Genomic DNA, 20,561 nt, shown 5'->3' with positions numbered 1-20,561 from the left:
GACGGTACAGGGCCATCCGCTCCGGGTGAGGGCAGAAGGCTGCGTTTCCCCAGAGACCACTGCACATCTTCGCCGTGGCGGTTGCAGGTTCTCGGGCTCTGATGCGTTTCCCCTCCAACTGCCAAAAGGTAGCAGTGCATTCACCCGAGACGACGGCAAAGCGGGGAGGGGCTTTTTGGGTGTTCCCAAGCCCTGCTCCTAAGGGGATGGAAGGTTCTTGGGAAATAAAGTAGATGGGTGCCACGCAACCCAATGTAATATGCTATTTTCAGCTAAATTGTAATCTATCACTGTTGGATAAGGAGAAATTAAATAATAGGTGGCTTTGTGATGCTGTACCTGTGCAAAACACACCAACAAAAATAAAAAACTTAAGTAAAAAGTGCGATCCCTGCACAAGATCTTATTAAAAGTGGCTCTGAAAGTGCCTACAAACCTGTTACCTACCGGGAGTTATAGGATTTGACTGGAAATATTCTTAATTGGAAAGACGTGGCATCTAAATTAAAGGTAGACAATTAAAAAATCCACCTAGGTTTAAAAACCACGACATAACCACTAAGTAGTATTTCTTTAGTTTCCTGTACTTTGAGGACACAACTGGACCACCAACTAGGAAGAAAAGAAATTTCCTTCTACTGTTTCCGGGTTCCAAAATTCAGAAATGAAATGATTTCATTTTGTTTTCAAAATGATGTTTAAATCCAAAATGACTCCTAGATGATTGCAAGTTAATTTTCTTTGAAAATGTTAACCATTTTCCCTTAATTAAATCACATGAAATAGTATAAAATTAGAAGTCTACTGCTAGGTCACCACTTAAGGACACTTAAGACAGGAGATATATCCTTAATTATACATCTGTAAACAAGCCAGAAACCCCTAAACCTTCAAATTTTCAGGATAGTCATCTGTGAGGAGGCTTGATTTCTATGATCTCACGTGAATTTTATGAACTAAAATTCCATCCCAGAGACAACTGATTTTTCAAATGTTTCTATAGTGCATATATAGCTTTGTGTCCTGCTTGTAATGCTGGTCAAGTCTACTAAAGTGCAAAGACTGCAGCTGGTGGGGCAGAGGGATGTACCAAATATTTTTTAAACATCCTAACTTAAACGGGGGTAGAACATCTAACACATTCAGCAATTATTTTCAGATTCCTTTCAACAAATGCAAAAAAGGAAAAAACATAAGTAAAAAAAGAGCATACTACCTCTATAACGTTTCAAAAAATCATTTTAACATATAGGAACATCCAGAATGAGAAAATTACACAGGTACTCCTCCATCTAAAGCGAACTTCCATATGCCAGTAGTCTGCATGAACAAACTTTCAACCTGCATTTAAGAAGACCCCAAGGATTAACAGGCATTAATTATCTTACTCTAAATGCAAGTTAGTGATTTTGTTTTAGAAAACCCCGTCTACATCACTAATTGATGGATGCGCATTAATACACCTGTATTTGCATTTCAGCGGTAAAAAGACAAGCAGGGTTTTCGGCACAGAAGAGAGCTGCTTTGCCAAGTCTTTTCAAAATGTCAATATGCTTCAAGTAGTACCACAGCTGAGCTATTCCTCTTGATTTCCAAACTGTCTAGGTGGCCTGGTTGGTTTTCTGCCGGCAGCAGCCTCCTACCTTTAGTTTGTGTGCCTATATCCATGAGGGGGGATTAATTAGCCGGGTTGGAGCTGAAGGAGGCTGTCGTGACGAGCCCAGTGGCGATTGGCCGCCCGCCTGCCTGGCCCTGCCTTTATAATTTCCACACGAGTGCATCTGGGCTCTTAGACAAATCAACAGCAGCTTCTTCTGACATATACACACGCACACTCACCCTGGACACACTTTCAGCACACTTTTCCTCCATTTGATTAACAGTGCTGCACACACAATGATTACGGGAAAGCGTAAATAAATACGGAAAGGGGTGCTTATTTTGACTACTGGAAGAGCTTTGCTGGGTCTCAGCGCAACTTTTTTTTTTTTTTTTTTTTTTATTCCTGAGAAGGTGATCTCTCCATGCGGTTCTCTCACACAAGGATTCTTTAAAAGAGGAAGAGAGACAAGGAGGGGGGGAGAACAGTCTTTCACTTTAAGAACGGCTGGGCTCAAAGATAAAAGGAAGGGAAAAGCAGCAGCAGCAGCAGGGAAACCAACGCTGCAGCAATTCCGAAAAGCATTTTTGATCCATTTCTGAGCGCTGCGGCCCGTTTCTCCACCGAAGTTGGCTCCAGCTCTAGCAGCCGCATTGGATCCCACAGCTTACTGCGAGACTCCGGTGTACAATCCGGATCTCTGCCCCAACATGATTGCGGCCCAGGCCAAGCTTGTCTACCATCTGAATAAATACTACAACGAAAAATGCCAAGCCAGGAAAGCTGCCATTGCCAAAACTATCCGGGAAGTCTGCAAAGTAGTTTCCGACGTACTGAAGGAAGTGGAAGTGCAGGAGCCGCGGTTCATCAGCTCTCTCAACGAGATGGACAATCGCTACGAGGGCCTCGAGGTCATCTCCCCCACCGAATTTGAAGTGGTGCTTTATCTCAACCAAATGGGGGTGTTCAACTTCGTGGACGATGGCTCACTGCCCGGCTGCGCGGTGCTGAAGTTGAGCGACGGGCGCAAGAGAAGCATGTCCCTCTGGGTGGAATTCATTACCGCCTCCGGCTACCTCTCGGCGCGCAAAATCCGGTCCAGGTTTCAGACGCTGGTGGCTCAAGCGGTAGACAAATGTAGCTACAGGGATGTGGTAAAGATGGTGGCAGACACCAGCGAAGTGAAACTGAGAATCCGAGATAGGTACGTGGTGCAGATCACGCCGGCTTTTAAATGCACCGGGATCTGGCCGAGGAGTGCTGCCCACTGGCCACTTCCCCACATCCCCTGGCCGGGACCCAACCGGGTGGCGGAGGTCAAGGCGGAAGGTTTCAATCTCTTGTCCAAGGAGTGCCACTCCCTGGCCGGCAAGCAGAGCTCGGCGGAGAGCGACGCCTGGGTGCTGCAGTTCGCAGAGGCAGAGAACAGACTGCAGATGGGGGGCTGCAGAAAGAAGTGCCTCTCCATCCTCAAAACCTTAAGGGATCGTCACCTTGAACTGCCTGGCCAGCCCTTGAACAATTACCACATGAAGACTCTGGTTTCCTACGAGTGTGAAAAGCATCCCCGGGAGTCGGACTGGGACGAGTCTTGCCTGGGTGATCGGCTGAACGGGATTTTGCTGCAACTTATCTCCTGCCTGCAGTGCCGGCGGTGTCCTCACTACTTTCTACCGAACTTAGATCTGTTTCAAGGCAAACCTCACTCAGCTCTGGAAAACGCTGCCAAACAAACGTGGCGACTGGCAAGAGAGATCCTGACCAACCCGAAAAGTTTGGAAAAACTTTAGAGGATGAGTTAATCACGAGCCGAAATTATTACCCTTCTCAAAGTCCTTATTAAGTGTAAACTTCTGTTCAATTCCTAATATTCCACTCCGCAGTGTAAACAATCTCTTCCTTTAAAAAGGAATAATAATACAATATTTAGACATCATCTCACCCACCCCACACGGGGAGAAAAGTAGGGGAAGCGGATGGAGAAAACCCAAAGCCACTAGTATTAGAAGACTTCTTGCCACACGATTTCCTATCTCCCTTGAAAAGTGCACCGTAACACTCCGTAAACAGCCCGGTTGTAATGCAAGACCGCGACGAACACTCCGCCTAACTATCAAAGGATTATAGCAATCCTGGTGATTTAGGTGCATCTGCCTGTGAGTAAACACGATTTGGATATGCCATCTGAAAGAAACTGTAATGTATATTTTGATTTGTAACAAATATGGTGATCTCACATTGTCTTTGAAAGTGTGGATGTTGGTGTTTGTGATTTGGTGAACAGAACTTAAATTGCCATTCTTGATACTTCCAGACATTTTCCACTAACAAAGTTATCATTTAAAGGTAGATTTCCTCCTGGTACTTTCCTCTGTCTTTGAAAGTGTCTGAACTTTAAAAAGTTTACATTTTGTTTCAAATATTGCTTGTTCTATTTCTAACATTCCATAAATATACTTGAAATGTTATTTAAATATATTCAAAGAAATTTGAATTCAGCTTATATAATAACGCTTGAATATCTGAATTATATATTTGAGAAATGCACTTGAAATACACTGGATAATTACTTTTGTGATTTAGATTTTAATTTGTTGCTGGTTTTTATTTAATTAGATGCTAATAAATGAAGTAAAATAAAAGTTGTCGTGTCTCACTTAAAATTGTTTCCTATCAAAAGATGCAATGCTGCATTTTGAAAATCAAACCCACTTGAATATCTTAAACATTTTGAGAAATATGCTAATGAAATCCTTAAAAATAAAACATTGGAGAAAAGCTCTTTCTGTATAGGTATATAAGATAATGATCTACTCTCAGTCTCTAACTTACTTGCAAGACAATTCCTTTCTACAACAGACACAATTTAAATCTACCTTTGAAAGCTTGCTCTTCTTGTAGCATTTTTGATAATATAAGAAAAAAAGTCTATCATGACAGTAGAGATGACTGACTTATTTTAAAAACTGCATTTGGAGCTGGAAGTAAAAGAAGTCCCATGACTATCCTTTGGAATAGTTTAGTAGTCAACAAGTGCTGAAAATGCTGATCACCTATGGGCCTTAAGTTAGTTAATTCAGGTGATGGTAAATTTTTGGATTTTAGCTCTAGTTTACCAATACTATTTTATTACATTTTATATCAATATCTAAATTAAAAACAATAAAGTTATGGATCTGTGGGAGCATTTGTCTTTGACTATTTCAGAATAACTGCCTCTGAAAATAAAGGAAGATTTTTTTTGCAAAATGATGCTAGAATTTCTAGTGTGACACTTCATGCTCTTGAATTCTTAACCCCAGAATAGAAGTTTGCAAATTGCACAGTAACATGAAAGTTAAAACATTAAAATAGATCTCAGAAAGTGCTGAGAAAGAGCTACTCTAATACTCTGGTGTTTAAAATCTACACAATAACATTTAATAAGTCTGCATTTAACTGGTCCAAATATGTATTTTCTAGCATTATACTCAAAGAAGAATACGATATTTAAACATCTGAGCGCCAGCATATATATTTTAAATCAAAGCTCAGAGAATCAGTTGCTTTCCTTGTAAATCCACATATAAACCCCATTCTTATTTCAGGAGATGGACAAAATGGGTGTACTAATGGAGATCAATTTATATCTAAATGGCTCTCCCCCCAGTTTCCTTATAACTTTTCAATAATCACATTTCAATCTAAAGTTTTGAAAATTAAAAGTGATCTTAATAAGAAATTTCTTAAGACCTTTCGTAGTCAGCCCTCAGAGCCTGAGATTCTGGGCCCCAGGAACTTGGGAGCAATTGGCTTAACTACCAAATCTGCCCAAGCGCAAACAAAGGCACTCACAGAAAAACTGTTAAAATGTGCATGCTCTGGCAATACAGGATTTAACTTCATTAATATATTCTTCAGTTCCATAAAGTGAACATGTTATTTCATTCATTTTATTTTCTATGAGAAAGAGGAGAATGTGCTCCCCTCCTCCACTGTCAGGTAAAATCAAACAAAATTGAAAACCACTTCCTGCCACAAAGCCACCAGTACCGTACATGGAATCGCTTTAACTCACTTTAGTGTCGATCTTCTTGAAGGCGGAATCATCCTCATCTACCTCGAAGTAGATTTCTGTCGTGGTGATGGAGAGAGTCCCCTTGGCCACCACCACGGGAGCGATGAGCTGGGCAGGGGTGCTGAGAACCACTGGGCCTGCAAGGCAAGGATAAGGGGAGTCAGGCTGATCCCCTGCGGCCCTTCCTGCTCCCTCCCAGAAGGGTACCAGAGGTTTTTATTGGTAACGATGCACTAGAAAAAATGGTTCCTGTATTATGCGGAAAACTCTTTTTTCATGTAAGATAAGAACTACTTAGCTTTTATTCATTACCTTATAACAAGACTAGAAAGAAAAAATGGTATGAAAACCCAGAAGGTCAGGATACCGAATACCGCTCAATTTCCATCTAGAAATCCTACATGGTTGGTGAGGGGCTGCCATTAACCTACTTAAAAGTGCAGAACGGACAAATGTCCCAATTCTCCACTGAGTATCACTGGCTTTTCCAGAGACCCTAGGCAGTCAGCACTGCCCCCAAGACCAGCCATCGCGCGAAGCCGCTCCACTCAGCAGCGGCGCTCCCCAAGGAGAGGCGAGAGAACGAGAAGGGGGCAAGGATCTAAATGATAAATTCCGCTGTTGTGAGCGGTTTGCCTCTTGCAGGAAGGTTAATCTAATATCTGTCTCCTAAGACGCGCTACACACACACATACGCGTGCATACGGACATTACATAAAGTTCGTATGTAGAAAAGAACGAAAATCTTAGTCACTTTCTCACAGAGAATATATCAAAAGTAATGAAAATGTAAGACGCTTGAACAAAACGATTCTCAAAAAAACCGTGTGAAAGTGCTACTTCTCAACTTTTGAAACTGCAGAAACAGCTTCACTAAAAGTGCCTGCCAGGGTGCTTGCTTCGAATTCCCTCAATCTGTTAAGGTTGAAAATCACGAATTACAAAGCATATAGAATATGAATTCAAATGGGATATTACCTAAATGTTTCCTGTAAAGTCTCCCCAAAGGGAGACATTCTTCGCAATCCTGGATTTGAAACACGATACAACGTTATACATAACGTGGGGATCGGATACAACCATTCATTTGTCGGTAGCAAGGGCGCATCATAATCCCTTCCACTTCTCCCCTCAAATGCATACAGTCAAGTGCGTCACAATAACAGTCGGGGAGAGGCAATAAAAAGTCAGGTTCTCTGCGGCCGCTAGGCCTCGGCCCTCCGGGCGGAGATCCCTCGCGCCGACACCGCCCTCAGCCCCCGCCGGGCCGGCCTCGGGAGACGCGGCCAAGTTGGCCTTCCCTGGCGCAGCACACACCCAGTCTGCGACCGTCCTGCACAAAGCCGAGCCTTCCCGAGGCTGCGGGAACACAGAGGGCTGAGCTGGCTTCTGTTGCGATTACAAGGGGGTGGCTAAGGAGCAAACTGTGACAATGTCAGCTTTCAGCCTGTCGGGACTGCCTGGGCCAGACCCACGCACAGCCCTGTCTTTCATTTCACTGCTCTCGATCCTCCGATAAGCCCCCGGGGCTCGCGGACTCTGGGCTTCGGCCTCTGCCCAGCGGAGTCGGGGTCCACCTCGGTTGCACAAGGTTTTTCTTTAGAAAGGGAGAGGCAGTCGATCTGAAGCACCACTTTAAAGGCTCATCAATCTTAATCTAGGTTGCTCAAGTAATTACGCCCGAATCTCTTGTACGATTACAAGTGGATTTGGGTTTCTATTCCCCAGGCCCTCCTTTGTGTTTATTGGAGGGTCTGTGCGCGCGCTTGGCGGCGCCTCCTGCCTTCCGCGCCCTCCTCCGAATCCCCCAACGCTCGGGCCGGTTCGAACCGCTCCCTTAACCCTTAAGCAACCAGGACGCTCCCTTGGATGCCAGTTTTCCTATTTTCTCTCTGAAGAAATCTATGCAGTTTACTCTTGATTGGGGCAAGGTGAGATAGGTGATTTGGTTCACACTGGAAACAAAGTTATACATTTTTAGGCATTGCTAAAAACCTCAAAAAAGTCTCCATTCTAAAGACAGAGGACTATCAAGATTTATAAGAGGTTTCTGGCATTTGGAGACAAATAATGGTCAAAACACTAAAATGGCGAATTACTTCTTTCTCCTAAAAAGTAATGTAACGTATCCAAATTGAGAACATGAGAAAAAAGATCATGAAACATCAAAACCGTACCCATTGATTTACTGAAATACATTACAATTTTTAAGGACAGGATCCCTGAACTTTCCATGGGGAGCACATCTTCTCTACTTATTCCTCTGCGTTTCTGAAAGGAGACGGCTTCCTTTAGATTTTACTCCAATATCGTTCTGTTGTGGAGATTTTCTGGGCGTTTATAAAAGGGCTTCGAACTGGTCTTTAAGAAAGACACATCATGAAATATTCAGCATTAATAGTGTGTCATTTTTACCCTCGTCCTTTGGAAATCTCCAATTACAACTTCCAATTCCATAGTATGTTTAAGGAGCACTGAATCTTTTTGTTGTAGTCTTCAGGGAGCAAACCAGCCGCAGAGAGAATACGGAGTTAATCCACTACAGCAATAGAGAGAGGGGATTATGTTTTAATCCCCTTTGGGGGAGCCTTTGGATTTTAGGGATCCGATATTAAAATGTTTACACAAGGCACAATCATAAGCCAGCAGATCTTCCATATGGTACTTGGTTATTTGAAAACCTCGGATCTCTTTCCAAATAAAAATAGTTTATAAAGAACAGCATCTCTGAATGACGGTGAGATGGTGATCTAGCTGATTCTGTTCTAGAAGATAACTTAAGTAACTACAAATTTAACTTCCTAAACTTTGCTTGGTATAGTGAGTTGAGGAATGACTAAATATATTCATCCCAATCACTACTGTAGCAATAAAAGAATAAATTATAAGGTCCTCAGCATACATAGAAGTATTGGTATTAAATGTTAAACAAATGGATAAGACAAAACCTCTTCTTATTGCATTGATGCATATAATAATTTAAAATTCCACCATCTAAAGTGGTAATTAAAAGGAAAATACAAATGTTATTTACTTTTTACAACTGGCAATATAATGCTTAAAAAATACTGTTCCAATACTATTTTTGAAAGAAGGATAGGGGTATTACTTCCCATTTATCTAATCTAAAATGTGAACTAGAACAAAAACCACCTAGCATAATGAATCTTTAAAATAATAACTTCTCTTTAGAGCCATAAGATCTTTAACCAGTTGAGACGGTAAACCTCGTCATGGACCTAGGTAGAAAGTACACGTTTTATATTAAAAAAGAAACCATTTATCAAATACACTTTAAAAGTAGAATGTTAAAATACTTGTGGGTTTATATTATCCTGATGAAAATCAAAATTTCAAGCCCAGAAATCTTAATAATACACTGAGATTTTGGTAAAACTTTACAATTTACAGAATTCTTTTTTGTTTTTTGAGATGGAGTCTTGCTCTGTCGCCCAGGATGGAGTGCAATGGCTCAATCTCTGGCTCACAGCAACTTCCGCCTCCCGAGCTCAAGCGATTCTCCTGCCTCAGCCTCCTGAGGAGCTGGGAGTACAGGTGCATGCCACTGTGCCCAGCTAATTTTTCTATTTTTAGTAGAGACAGGGTTTCACCATGTTGTCCAGGCTGGTCTTGAACTCCTGACTTCAGGTGATCTACCCAGCTTGGCCTCCCAAAGTCCCGGGATTACAGGCATGAGCCACTGTGCACGGCCACAAAACTCGTTCGTATTTTTACAGAACTAATAGTCCAATATTCACAAATTTTAAGTTACTGGATGTGTCAATGCTTTCTTGCCAAAGACCACCAAGAACATATCTGTAGTTGAACAAGTGGGTTTTATTATTCATTGCAGTGAGAGAAACTGACAACAATAAGAACCATGGGGTGACTTGGGGGGTGTTAAAAGACTCATTGTAGGATCTGGATTTTACTTGTGATTTTAGGAAGGGTTCAGGAAAGCAGAGCTTTGCTCTGGATTGGGCTCTGTCAGGCATCAGAAATAATTCTATGATTAAGTATTTCAATCAATTTTATCTAGAGGGAGGGAAGACTAAACGTATGCTAAAGCTCTAATTCAAAAGATATAGCAGTCACTCATATTAGCCAAAAGAGGGGAATGTCTGGAACTTTTGGGGTATGCACAGTGATCTTGCTTTTGTCTGTGTTTAGTCAAAATTACAAAGTTGGTTTTTGTCTCACATCATCATCATACAGCCCTGTATGAAGTTGGTGCTCTGTGAGGCTGTTTATGTCCAACAAGGGAACATCATGGCCTAGCAGTGAGCTCCAGGCCAGTTCTCAAAAAGAATGAGGCCTAGATATAGGCAGACCAGTTCCCAGAGGTCAGAGGCTGCTTTTCTTTTCTCAACTGCAGGGATTAATCATTTTCAGGGGGGCGGGGGACGGCAGGGTAAATTAATCATTCTCAGGAGGGGGGAAAATACATTCTAGTGATTAAAAGGCAACGATGGCTATTAAATTTCCTAATAATGATAAGCTTCTTTACAACTTTCAATGTAAAGCACAGCAAAGACTATGCATGGAAAAAGAGTTGCAGTTTAATTAAAACTGGAATTGCTAGAATTATTTGATGACTTTTAATTGGTAAACTATATTTAGGGTACATAAAATTATAATGTATTTTAGAATCACTTGAATATTTCCTAACCTTAGTTTAATTTATTGTTAAAGTTGTATTAGCTATATGGATTTTCTTCATCCTCAATTACTTGGAAACTACATGCTCAATTTTCTTTTAGAACCTGTGAAACCTTGTTATTTTGGGATAATAAAAAATTGACTAATCTTAGTAGAATTATTGAACTTAAAATCCTGATGTTATTTAGAAGAACTAAAACTAATATGAAATTCTTTATGTTCACTGTAAAATGATATTATTCCAAAGAAATTAAGACAAAATATAAGGAGGGAGTAAATTTTATAATTATTTTATAATGTGGTATACTTTCTAGGGAAGTAATTCATAGCATGAGTGACTGAACATATCTAAGATATCTATCACTGCTTTGGACTCTTTTTTTTTTTGAGATGGAGTCTTGCTCTGTCACCCAGGCTGGAGTGCAGTGGCGCGATCTCGGCTCACTGCAACCTCTGCCTCCCGGTTTAAGTGATTCTCCTGTCTCAGACCCCCAGGGAGCTGGGATTACAGGTGTACGCCACCATGCCCAGCTAATTTTTGTATTTTTAGTAGAGACGGGGTTTCACCAAGTTGGCCAGGCTGATCTTGAACTCGTGACCTCGTGATCCACCCACCTTGGCCTCCCAAAGTGCTGGGATTACAGGTCTGAGCCACTGCACCTGGCCATAGACTCATTATTTTTAAATATAGTACAGTCAATTTCCCTAAAACATTCTCCCCCATAGAAATAAAAGAATAAGATGTTTTAATCTCAAAACAAATTACTGAAGAATATAATAAAGTTGTAACTTTGTTTTGGAATCCTAGGAAAGCTTTAGGCATTATGAAAATGGAGGTATTTGTGTATGTGCCCGAGGGAGGGGCAAGTTCTAGAAAAAATACTGCAACAAATTTTAGATTTCCAAATTTTAGATATCCAGGATGGTTCTCTGGGTTTCAGGTGATTGACGCGTCTTAAGAATATATATATATATCATAACAGCAAAGTCTCTAGATAGTGCCTGTTTTATTTATATACAGAGAATACTGATAGTTGTCCAGATAAAATTTCAGAGTAATGATATTTTCAAATTTTCAATTTTTTTTTTTTTTTTTTTAGGGCTGGGCATGGTGGCTCACACCTGTAATCCCAGCACTTTGACAGACTAAGGTGGGAGGATGAGAGGCCAGGAGATTGAGACCAGCCTGGGCAATTAGCGAGATCTCATCTCTACAAAAAATTAAAAAAAAAAAATTAGCTGGGTTTGGTAGCACATGCCTATCGAGCTATCTACTTAGGAGGCTGAGGTGGGAGGATCCCTTGAGCCCTGGAAGTCGAGGCTGTAGGGAGCTATGACAGTGACACTGCACTCCAGCCCTGAACTTGTTTTTTGCATGGAAATAGTTGCAGAATGTTTTGCTTGAATAAAATAAAATATTTTAACAATTCATAGAATACTATGCCTCAAGGGTTATGAATTTAAACTTCAGTACTACTTCCTCCCCAACATATTCACAAAGACACAATGTACCCTCCCCTAAACTATCCATTATAAATATTCTATAAACTCAAATTTTACACAAAAGCTCACTGTTTTCAGGAATTGGCCTCTTGATGATCCTAGGTGACTTCTTGAGCATAATCTATCCTTCACACTAAGATGAATGATAACCGATTATCCCCACAGATCATAATTTCCTTAGATTATTATTGTATAAAATGAGACAGATAATAAAGAACACAAATGAGGTGTTTCCAGATTAGAATAAACCTACATCTGAAAAACTCAACTTAGCATAGTCTAAAACAGACATGGAAGGAATGGAGCCCTCTTATATGAACAACTGAATACTGCAATTTAGCATAGTATTTGTTCATCATGGTAGATCATCTATTTTTACGCTATTATCTAAAATCCCACCTTAATTGATTTATAATACATATTTCTAAAAAGTACTGAGAAAGACTCTGGTATGCTCTAACTTTAACCTACCATTTATGTTTACCAATTTATTTGTAGAGCAGGTAATTCTTTGTCACAAGGAATCAAAAAAAAAAAAAAATTGCTGCATTTTCTGCAAAGGCAGTGAGTGATTTCCTAGAAGAAAAAGCTTACAAAGCATATACACTATAGGTAAAATAGCACCGAGTTATTTTCCAGTACAAAAAGTACTAAACAACAGTGATAGTTTTAATGTTCAGTGTGAAAATTTGCTCTGCCTTTTGATTTAATAAGTGAGCCAGCTGAGATTTCCGTTTCTAGTTATATTACATTTAGTTCAACATATGGAATATATTTTTCACCTTCTGGAAGAGTACTGACTCTTTTATGGCACTGGGATATCATTTAATGATCGGGAAGAGTAAATTTCTACTAGACTAGGTGAGTGAATAAACCAGAGGATATGATTTAAATCTTTGCACCCCCAGGTTGGATTAAGTAGCTTGCCTTTGTATTTCTATAGTTTCCTGGCCATATCTTTATGGCACTTATAATATATTAAATGTATGTGTTTAAAAGTCTGTTTCTCGAACTATTTGGCACAAGCTAATTGAAGACAGGGTTTATTATCTTGTCCACCTATCACGTATCTGTCATATAGTATGCAATCTATGTTTGTGGATTGAATATAGAAAATGATATATACCAGTGTTGCATTTATATGTCATAGTAAAAGCTCACTGAAATTAATATATTACATATTTTATGTTTTTCTGAAATTGATTTCAAATTTTTCTTTATAAATATAAAAGATAACTGTGTTTTAGAGAAAACATAAATTTAAAATATACTGAAAACCAACGAGAGTTATAATTTAATTGATCATTCTAGCTATATTACATGTGTACTATTATGGTTTTAAATGGCATAATTTTATGACAATCGTATTTTTCCTAGTGTATACTTTGCTCTCTCTTTGTAATTAAATATGTAGAGGCATATTTAACACAGCATTCATTCATTCATTCATTCATGTAGTCAACAAAAATTACTTAATGAGTAGTATATTGTTTTTGCATATAAGGAGAGAATACAGTGGTGTATAAGACACAAATTTTACCCACAAAGAGCTTATAGTATAAGGTAAAGAATACACAAAATAATTATGACATAAGGAAGAAAGGGTTAAACTAAGAATTGTGTAAAGTACTTTACGTGATTTATTTCTATTAACATTCCTGTGTGATAGCACTGCTATCATCTCCATTTTACACATAAGAAAATGAGACTGAGGGTTGGAGTGATTTAGAGGTCATACAACTAGTAAATGAGAGATAGGATTCAAATCTGGTGATCTGATTCCAAAGTCAGGGTATTTGTTATATATGTTGCCTCCCACCAAGAAAGGGACAGAAAAAAATTCTAGACATTCACAGAACAATCATGATTTCCAGCCTATTTTTGGTGGGGAGTGAGCAGCTGGAATAGAATGACGGCAGTGACATCTGTAGTGAGGTGTGATGGATAGGTAGAATTTGGACAGGTCGAGGTCTTGGAGAGCATTGTGAGCAAGGGGAATAGTTTGGACAAATACACTGTTGCAGGCGTAAATGAGCAGTAAATAAGTCTGGCCAGAGATTAGGGTGTGTAAGGGAAAGCAGTGTGAGATGAAACTGAAAAATCATACATATCCTTGAATGTCAGACTTTGTAGGTTAAGGAATCAAAGATTAGAGCTCAGAAATAATAATGCACAGCAGTGGGTTTTACCCTTTTTCTGGGTCACACATTCTCCTGAGAAGATAGATAAATATATGGATTTTTTTTTCTAGAAAAGTTCACCTATATATTTGTTCATCCTGATTATATAATAAATGAATAATTCATATTTTCAAGAAAAATTAATTTTTTTCATTTGTCTTCCTCTAAAGATTTTTCTGCATCTGCATTTATCCCTGTTTTTCAGCAGTTTCTGGAAACATATCTTTCCTCTTGTTTGAGCTAGTTACTTTCTCTGTCTGCATTTATCCTAAACTGTTTTTCAGCAGTTTCTGGAAATATGTCTTTCCTCTTGTTTGAGGTAGTTACCCTGTCTATCTGTGCTACTAGTCCTACCCTCCCCTGCCGCCTCTGCTCTCTTATTTCTATCTCCCTTCTTCCCTTCTTTGTTAAGCTCTAGGTATCCGTTTCCATCTCTTAGTTCCTCACTCCTACTCTCTCCTTTAATTTCAGTCCAACCTCTACTTAGGCCAAGCTATTTGGGAAATACTCATTAATTAGTAAGTTAAAAGCGTGAAAAAGTCCATCAATTTAAAAATTCTGCAACTTTTTCTTGTTTGTTTTTTTTGTGACAGAGTCTCACTGTGTTGCCCAGGCTGGAGTGTAGTGGTGCCATCTCACGGTAACCTCTGCCTTCCAGGCTCAAGGGATCTTCCCACCTCAGCCTCCTGAGTACCTGGGACCACAGACTCGCACCACCATACCTGGCTAATTTTTTAAATTTTTTCGTAGAGATGGGGTTTCGCCATGTTGCCCAGGCTGGTCTGGAACTCCTGAGCTCAAGCGATCCTCCCGCCTCACCCTCCAAAAGTGCTGGGATTATAGGCATGAGCCACCGCACCTGGCCTGCAACTTATTTTTAAACTCATAATTTTCCAAACACATTTAACTATAGAGTTTCTTTTTTCTCATTAGCATCTTTCAAAAGACCTGTGTTACAAGGAACATTAGTTTGAAAAGTGCTGAGCCAGAGTTCCTGACTCCTAAGCATAGGAGTCTTTCCTTTTCTCTTACCACTTTACTTCCTGCTTGGTATCCTATTACGGGGTTCTCAACCTTGTGCCACAGGGCATGTGATTTTGGCCTACTACTTCTCTCTTTATTTTCTCACTTCCCTTAGGTGATCTTACTGGTTTCCATTATGAACTCCATGCCCACCTTGGCTCTCAAATTTCAAACTTCTATTCTTTTGAAAATTTTGGAGGCCCAACAGATCGAGCATCTTCATCTCCCACCCACAGAAGACCTTGCATCTGCACACTCCCACACACAGTTAATAGCTTCTAAACCACCTCTCCTCTCAGGCCTGATTCCCCTCATTCTTACTCCCTGCACTAGTCAGTTATTATAGTCTTCCACAAATTACCTTCTTTTTTTTTTTTTTTTTTTTTTTTTTTTGGTAGCTGTCCCATTCTCCCCTTTCCTGCGTGCCGTCAATTTACTTGAGGCTCTCATCACTGCTGCTTTGGAAAAGAGCCTCCTGTCAAGCTCTTATCTCAAGTCTGGGCATCCTAAAAACATATTCTACACAAGGGCCAGAGTGATTTTTTTTTAAAAAAAATCATCACTATCATGCTTAAAATCTTTCACAGTCTCACTGTGGCCTTCAGGATAAAATCAAGGTTCCTTATGGCACAAAGTTCCCTCCCTGAGCTTGTCAGTTTCAGCTTCAGAGACTCCCTGCCTCATGCATTTTACCTAATTTAGAACTACTGTAGTTTCACACAGAAGTTAATCTTTTAGCATACGTTTCCCGCCTTCTGCAACAACTCTCTAAATAATTCTAAATGTTTAACTTATTTTTCAAGACTCAAGAAAGGAAATACCCATTCTAATAAAGGCTTTCCAGAATCCATGTTATTCTAGGACCATTTTTTTGTGTTGTAATGGTTTCCTTTCTATATTTAGGTTAACTATTTTTTTTTTTCATTATCTCTTCTCCTCTATAACTTCCTGGAGGGCAGAATTTTGATCATATGTATCTTTTTACTCCAAGAACTCACCATTATGTCTTACATAGAGTTGACATTCAATACTTGTATTTGTTTTGGTGGGATAACCACATTCACCTGAGTGAAGTTTGGATCTGACATCAGAGAATAAGGGCCCAACAGGTCCTTCTAGGTCTTGTCCTTATTTTGTGTGATTCTTGACATTTTCTATTCTAATCTTCTATTCTAAGAGAAAACAATTGACTTGTTTTTATTGGACTGATGACTTGAACTGGTAGAACATATTTTACTAGAATAACTATTTGTAAATTAATTGCCATGTAAATACTTGTCCTTAGGGCTAATTGTTTAAGTATTTCTATAGCTGCTATTCTGGCTCTGCAACATCAACTCATGGAAATAAACTAATTAAATAAAATATTTTCAGTATGCAGAAAGACATTGATCCTTCTGTGTAGCACTGCTCTAATTGTAGTGGCAAAATCACTTTTTAAACTTACGTTTGAGTAAATGGCAAAGTCTTTCAGAGAGAGGACCAGGACACACTTAGGTATGGCAGTGACAAGGTAATGAAGAGCTCACTCTTCCTGCTCTCCAAGTTGCTAACATCCATAATTCGGTACTAGGAAAATTGTCTTGTTATCTCGCATTTTCCCTCAAATGTGATCTAACAAGATGACCCATATATTTTCTCAGTAGGTGATCAATATCCTCATTCACACGCTTAAAACAATGATGAAAACTTAGTCACCTCCATATAGAAAAATATGGTCTCCTGGTAAGTTAGTTATTTATTGCCCTATTCTCCAGATTGGTAGAGAGTCTGACTATAAATTTGTAGAGGAATTAGTTTATGATAAATTCTCCATACAGAGAAAAAAGTAGGAAATCAAAATGGGTTTCAACTATTACACTGTATTAAGAAAGAACAGATCTTATGAGTATGGTTTGTGAAACACCTGACCATAAAAAGGGTGGCTTTTATTCTTAAAATTAACAAAAAATGCAAATTATATATGATTTATGGTTGATGTCTACTATTGTATAAATATGTTTGTTTGTCCCCTCCAAAACCCAGGTTGAAATTGAACCCTCAATGTGGCAGTATTGAGAAGTGGTGCCTTTAAGAGGTGACTGGGTCATTACGGCCCTGTCCTCATGAGTTAATTAATCCTTTTGTGGATTAATGAATTAATAGGTTATCATGGGAGTAGAACTCGTTGACTTCATAAGAAAAGAAACAGAGACCTGAGATAGCATGTGAGTTCCCTCGGCCCCTCACACGTGATAACCCTAACATGTGATGCCAGGTGTGCCCTCAGGACCAGCAAGAAGGCCCGCACCACATGCAGCCCCTTGACCTTGCACTTTTCAGTCTCCATGACTATATAAAATAAGTTTATTTTCTTATAAATTATCCAGTTTCAGGTATCCTTTTATAAACAACAGAAAATGAACTAAGATAATGTCTAATAAGCATGGTTGAATTGTGTCTTTTATTATATTTTAATTTACACAGTTTGGTTATCAGGGATGTTGTTACAATTAAGAGTACCTTATAGTGTTTCATAGATGACAGAATCGTGGTTGAAGGGGAACATACGTTTATGGAAATAAAAGAAATATGGATTACAGTAAAATGTTTGCACACTCTAAAAGGACCTGTAGACTTTTTGAAAATAATGAAAAGAGGCAAAGAGGCTCAATATTCAAGATGAAGCTTTTATTTATTTTTATAACACCTTAACTGATTTAAAAATTAAGTTAGAAATTTAAATACTTTAGCTTTTATAAGAAATAGGCATGTATTAATGTTGTCTCTAAGAGCACTGTGAATTCTGTGTTTGAAGCTGAATGTGAATCCTTTGGGTATACTATTTATGACTGGGAAAGCAACTTCCTCATTCAAAGAGAGAAAAAAGACTCATAAAGACTCATAAGGCTTTTTCAACATCAAATAGCTTTCACTAAACAACATTTTGATGAGTTAAGTGTGAGTGAGTCAGGGACATATGGATTAAATTTCCCTTGAAATACACATGGGTTTAAAAATTAAGGGGAAAATCCCGAGCAAAACGTATTTTAGAGAATTCAGAATGTTTAAGAGATATTTGCCCCCTAAATACAAGTATCAGGTTGAATAACTTCTAGTTAGATTCTGTAACTAAAATGAAATAAAAATAAATACAGAGGAACCTTTAAAAAATACTAGTTTTGTTGGAGACAGAATGTTACATTCACCATATCAGCACTGCAATGCACAGAGTTAGGCTTAAGCAGACGAATTTGAGTCTATCTGCACCGAACATGCTCCCTCCCATAGTACGTATTCCAGTCAACAGTTACAACAAAATTTTCTGTGCTACTGGCTTAGACTCTTATTCTTTTTTAAAGAACATATTCTTAGACAAACTCTTAGCTTTCAGAATTCTGTAGTTTATTTTAATTACGTTTTCCCAGAATCTTGAGTTCTTTCTTCTCACATGCTGTATATTTTTGTTTTATTCTCCTTTCTAGCTCAGTTTGTAGGAAACATTCAATTTATATATAAACAACTTTGCCTCTGGTATCTGAATATTCGAAGTTAGGACACTGAAGGTCTAACTGTCAAGCTGATCATTTCAACTGTGTACTTTAATTTCTTAGGGAAGATACATTATCTGCCATAACTTCCTGGTTATTTGAGTTACCCAGAGGTAGTGGTAGCAGAGCTAATTCTCTTAAGGACTTTTTTTTCTATCACGATCTGAGTACCAATGTTCTATATATTTAGTAGATATTCAAAAGATGTTAATGGGTAAGTAAATGGGCAAGTGAATGTAGTCAAAAAGATGTTTAGGAAGGTAGAAATGGTCAGCCTTAAGAAAAATTCTACATAATGCTCCCTCTTCCACCTGCCAGCCCTGTTTTCACCACTGGATACCTGATTTTGTTTTGATCAAGTAGAACAACAGCTATAGAATATGTATAAAACCTAACCCAGTTTACAAGAAGAAAAACAGTTTGAAAATATATTGCCCTCTAAAAATCAGGGAAGGTACAACTGGGAACTGTCATGAGCAACAAAGTGGGTCATGAAGGAGATGACTGGCACTTCAGAGAGCCTTTTAATAGATCTCCTCCTTACTTCCGTATTTTTCTCATTCTTAATTTACATAATTACTTTTCTGAATTTTGGATTCTTGGTAAGTGTGTGTGTAAAGAAATATAAACCTACCATTATGAAAATGCAAATTAAAATAAATCCAACTCTTACACTTGAATACTTCTTCCCTGTGTTGCTATCTCCCTGTACTAATTACTTTAAAAAAAAGTAAAAAAAAGTAGTATTACAATCCATTGGATATAGAACACCTTTTCTATTTGCTAAATTCTTTTTTTACAGTAACAGTACTTGTGGTATTTTGACGTTATAAATTGGAACTTACAGAAACATTTAGTTAAAATGACACATTTACCAGAAGCAGAAATGCAATAAAGATTAGCTTAACTTTAGGTGTTCCTATCCTGGAAAATTCAAGTGATGGCTGAATTGAAATTCAGCTTTTGGTATAATTAACTTATACCAAAAAACAAAAGACAAAACAAAACTTATTATGAGCTATTGAAATTATTTGAATAATTCAGTTAGTATGAGCAGACAGTCTGATAATTTGAGCCCCCAAATATTTATTTCAACAGCTCATAAGTTTTGGTTTGTCTTTTGTTTTTTGAATAAACGAATTCAATAATTATCTACACAATATTTTTAAGTGGGAACCTTTGAGGGCAAATAATTGTGTTAGGAGATTTCTTCACAGTTCAAAGCTACACGGTATATGAATGCTGTCTTTAAGGGTTCCAGTCTAAAAGGACAGAGAAAACATGGAAGAACATCTACAATGCAAGGCTTTATGTGGTATGTGTCTTAAGAATGATACAATCAATATGTTGTGGGGTGGCTATAATAAAGTACGACAGATAATAACATGTCTTGGGGAGGACATGGAGAAATCGAAACCCTCACATGCCGCTGATGAGAATTCAAAACGGTGCAGCCTCTTTGGTAAATAGTCTAAAAGTCAAACATGGAGTTATTATTTGACCCACCAATTCCCTTCCTATGAATATACCTAAGATAGATGAAAACATATGTCCACATGAAATCTTGTAAAATGTTTACAGCAGAATTATTCATAGTAGTGAAAAGGTGGAAACAACTTGAATGTCCATCAACTAATGAACTGATATATAAAATGTGGTGTATCCATACAATGGAATAAGTGCCATAAGAAGGACTACATGCGGCCAGGTACGGTGGCTCATGCCTGTGATCCCAGCACTCTGGGAGGCCGAGGCAGGTGGATCACGGTGTCAGGAGATTGAGACCATCCGGCTAACACGGTGAAAACCTATCTCTACTAAAAATACAAAAAAATTAGCTGGGCATTGTGGCAGGTGCCTGTAGTCCCAGCTTCTCAGGAGGCTGAGACAGAAGAATGCCGTGAACCCACGAGGCAGAGCTTGCAGTGCGTCAAGATCATGTGCCACTGTACTCCAGCCTAGGCAACAGAGTGAGACTCCATCTCAAAAAAAAAAAAAAAAAAAAAAAA

At 38.7% G+C, this 20,561-nt stretch overlaps 2 protein-coding genes across 5 annotated transcripts in view; one reads left to right on the top strand and one right to left on the bottom strand.

Moving 5' to 3' along the window:
* The window catches only part of NBEA (neurobeachin), a 274,737-nt gene that overhangs the window by 220,750 nt on the left and 33,426 nt on the right, over positions 1 to 20,561 (bottom strand). For 3 of the 4 annotated variants that reach the window (XM_017854162.1, XM_017854160.1, XM_017854159.1), the window contains exon 3: positions 5,658 to 5,794. Coding sequence is in view for 2 of the 4 variants with exons in the window: in XM_017854160.1 (XP_017709649.1) it covers positions 5,658 to 5,794 (137 nt within the window). In the remaining 2 variants the exon portion in view is untranslated. Of the gene's footprint in view, positions 1 to 5,657; positions 5,795 to 6,635; positions 7,429 to 20,561 lie in introns of those variants that run through there. The other variant, XM_017854161.1, reaches the window with a different exon arrangement.
* Positions 1,280 to 4,242, top strand: MAB21L1 (mab-21 like 1). Its single transcript, XM_017854163.1, has one exon. The coding sequence runs from the start codon at positions 2,311 to 2,313 to the stop codon at positions 3,388 to 3,390; it is 1,080 nt and encodes a 359-aa protein (XP_017709652.1). The 5' UTR covers positions 1,280 to 2,310; the 3' UTR covers positions 3,391 to 4,242.

This window comes from Rhinopithecus bieti, unplaced genomic scaffold (assembly GCF_001698545.2).
Source record: "Rhinopithecus bieti isolate Rb0 unplaced genomic scaffold, ASM169854v2 scaffold_35538, whole genome shotgun sequence".
Lineage (NCBI taxonomy): Eukaryota > Metazoa > Chordata > Mammalia > Primates > Cercopithecidae > Rhinopithecus > Rhinopithecus bieti.
The sequence above is the reverse complement of the archived record's forward strand: the minus strand, read 5'-3'. Positions and strand labels throughout refer to the sequence as shown.

Coding starts and splice junctions, on each gene's coding strand:
- MAB21L1 (XM_017854163.1), top strand. CDS start 2,311: ATGATTGCGGCCCAGGCCAAGCTTGTCTACCATCTGAATAAATACTAC.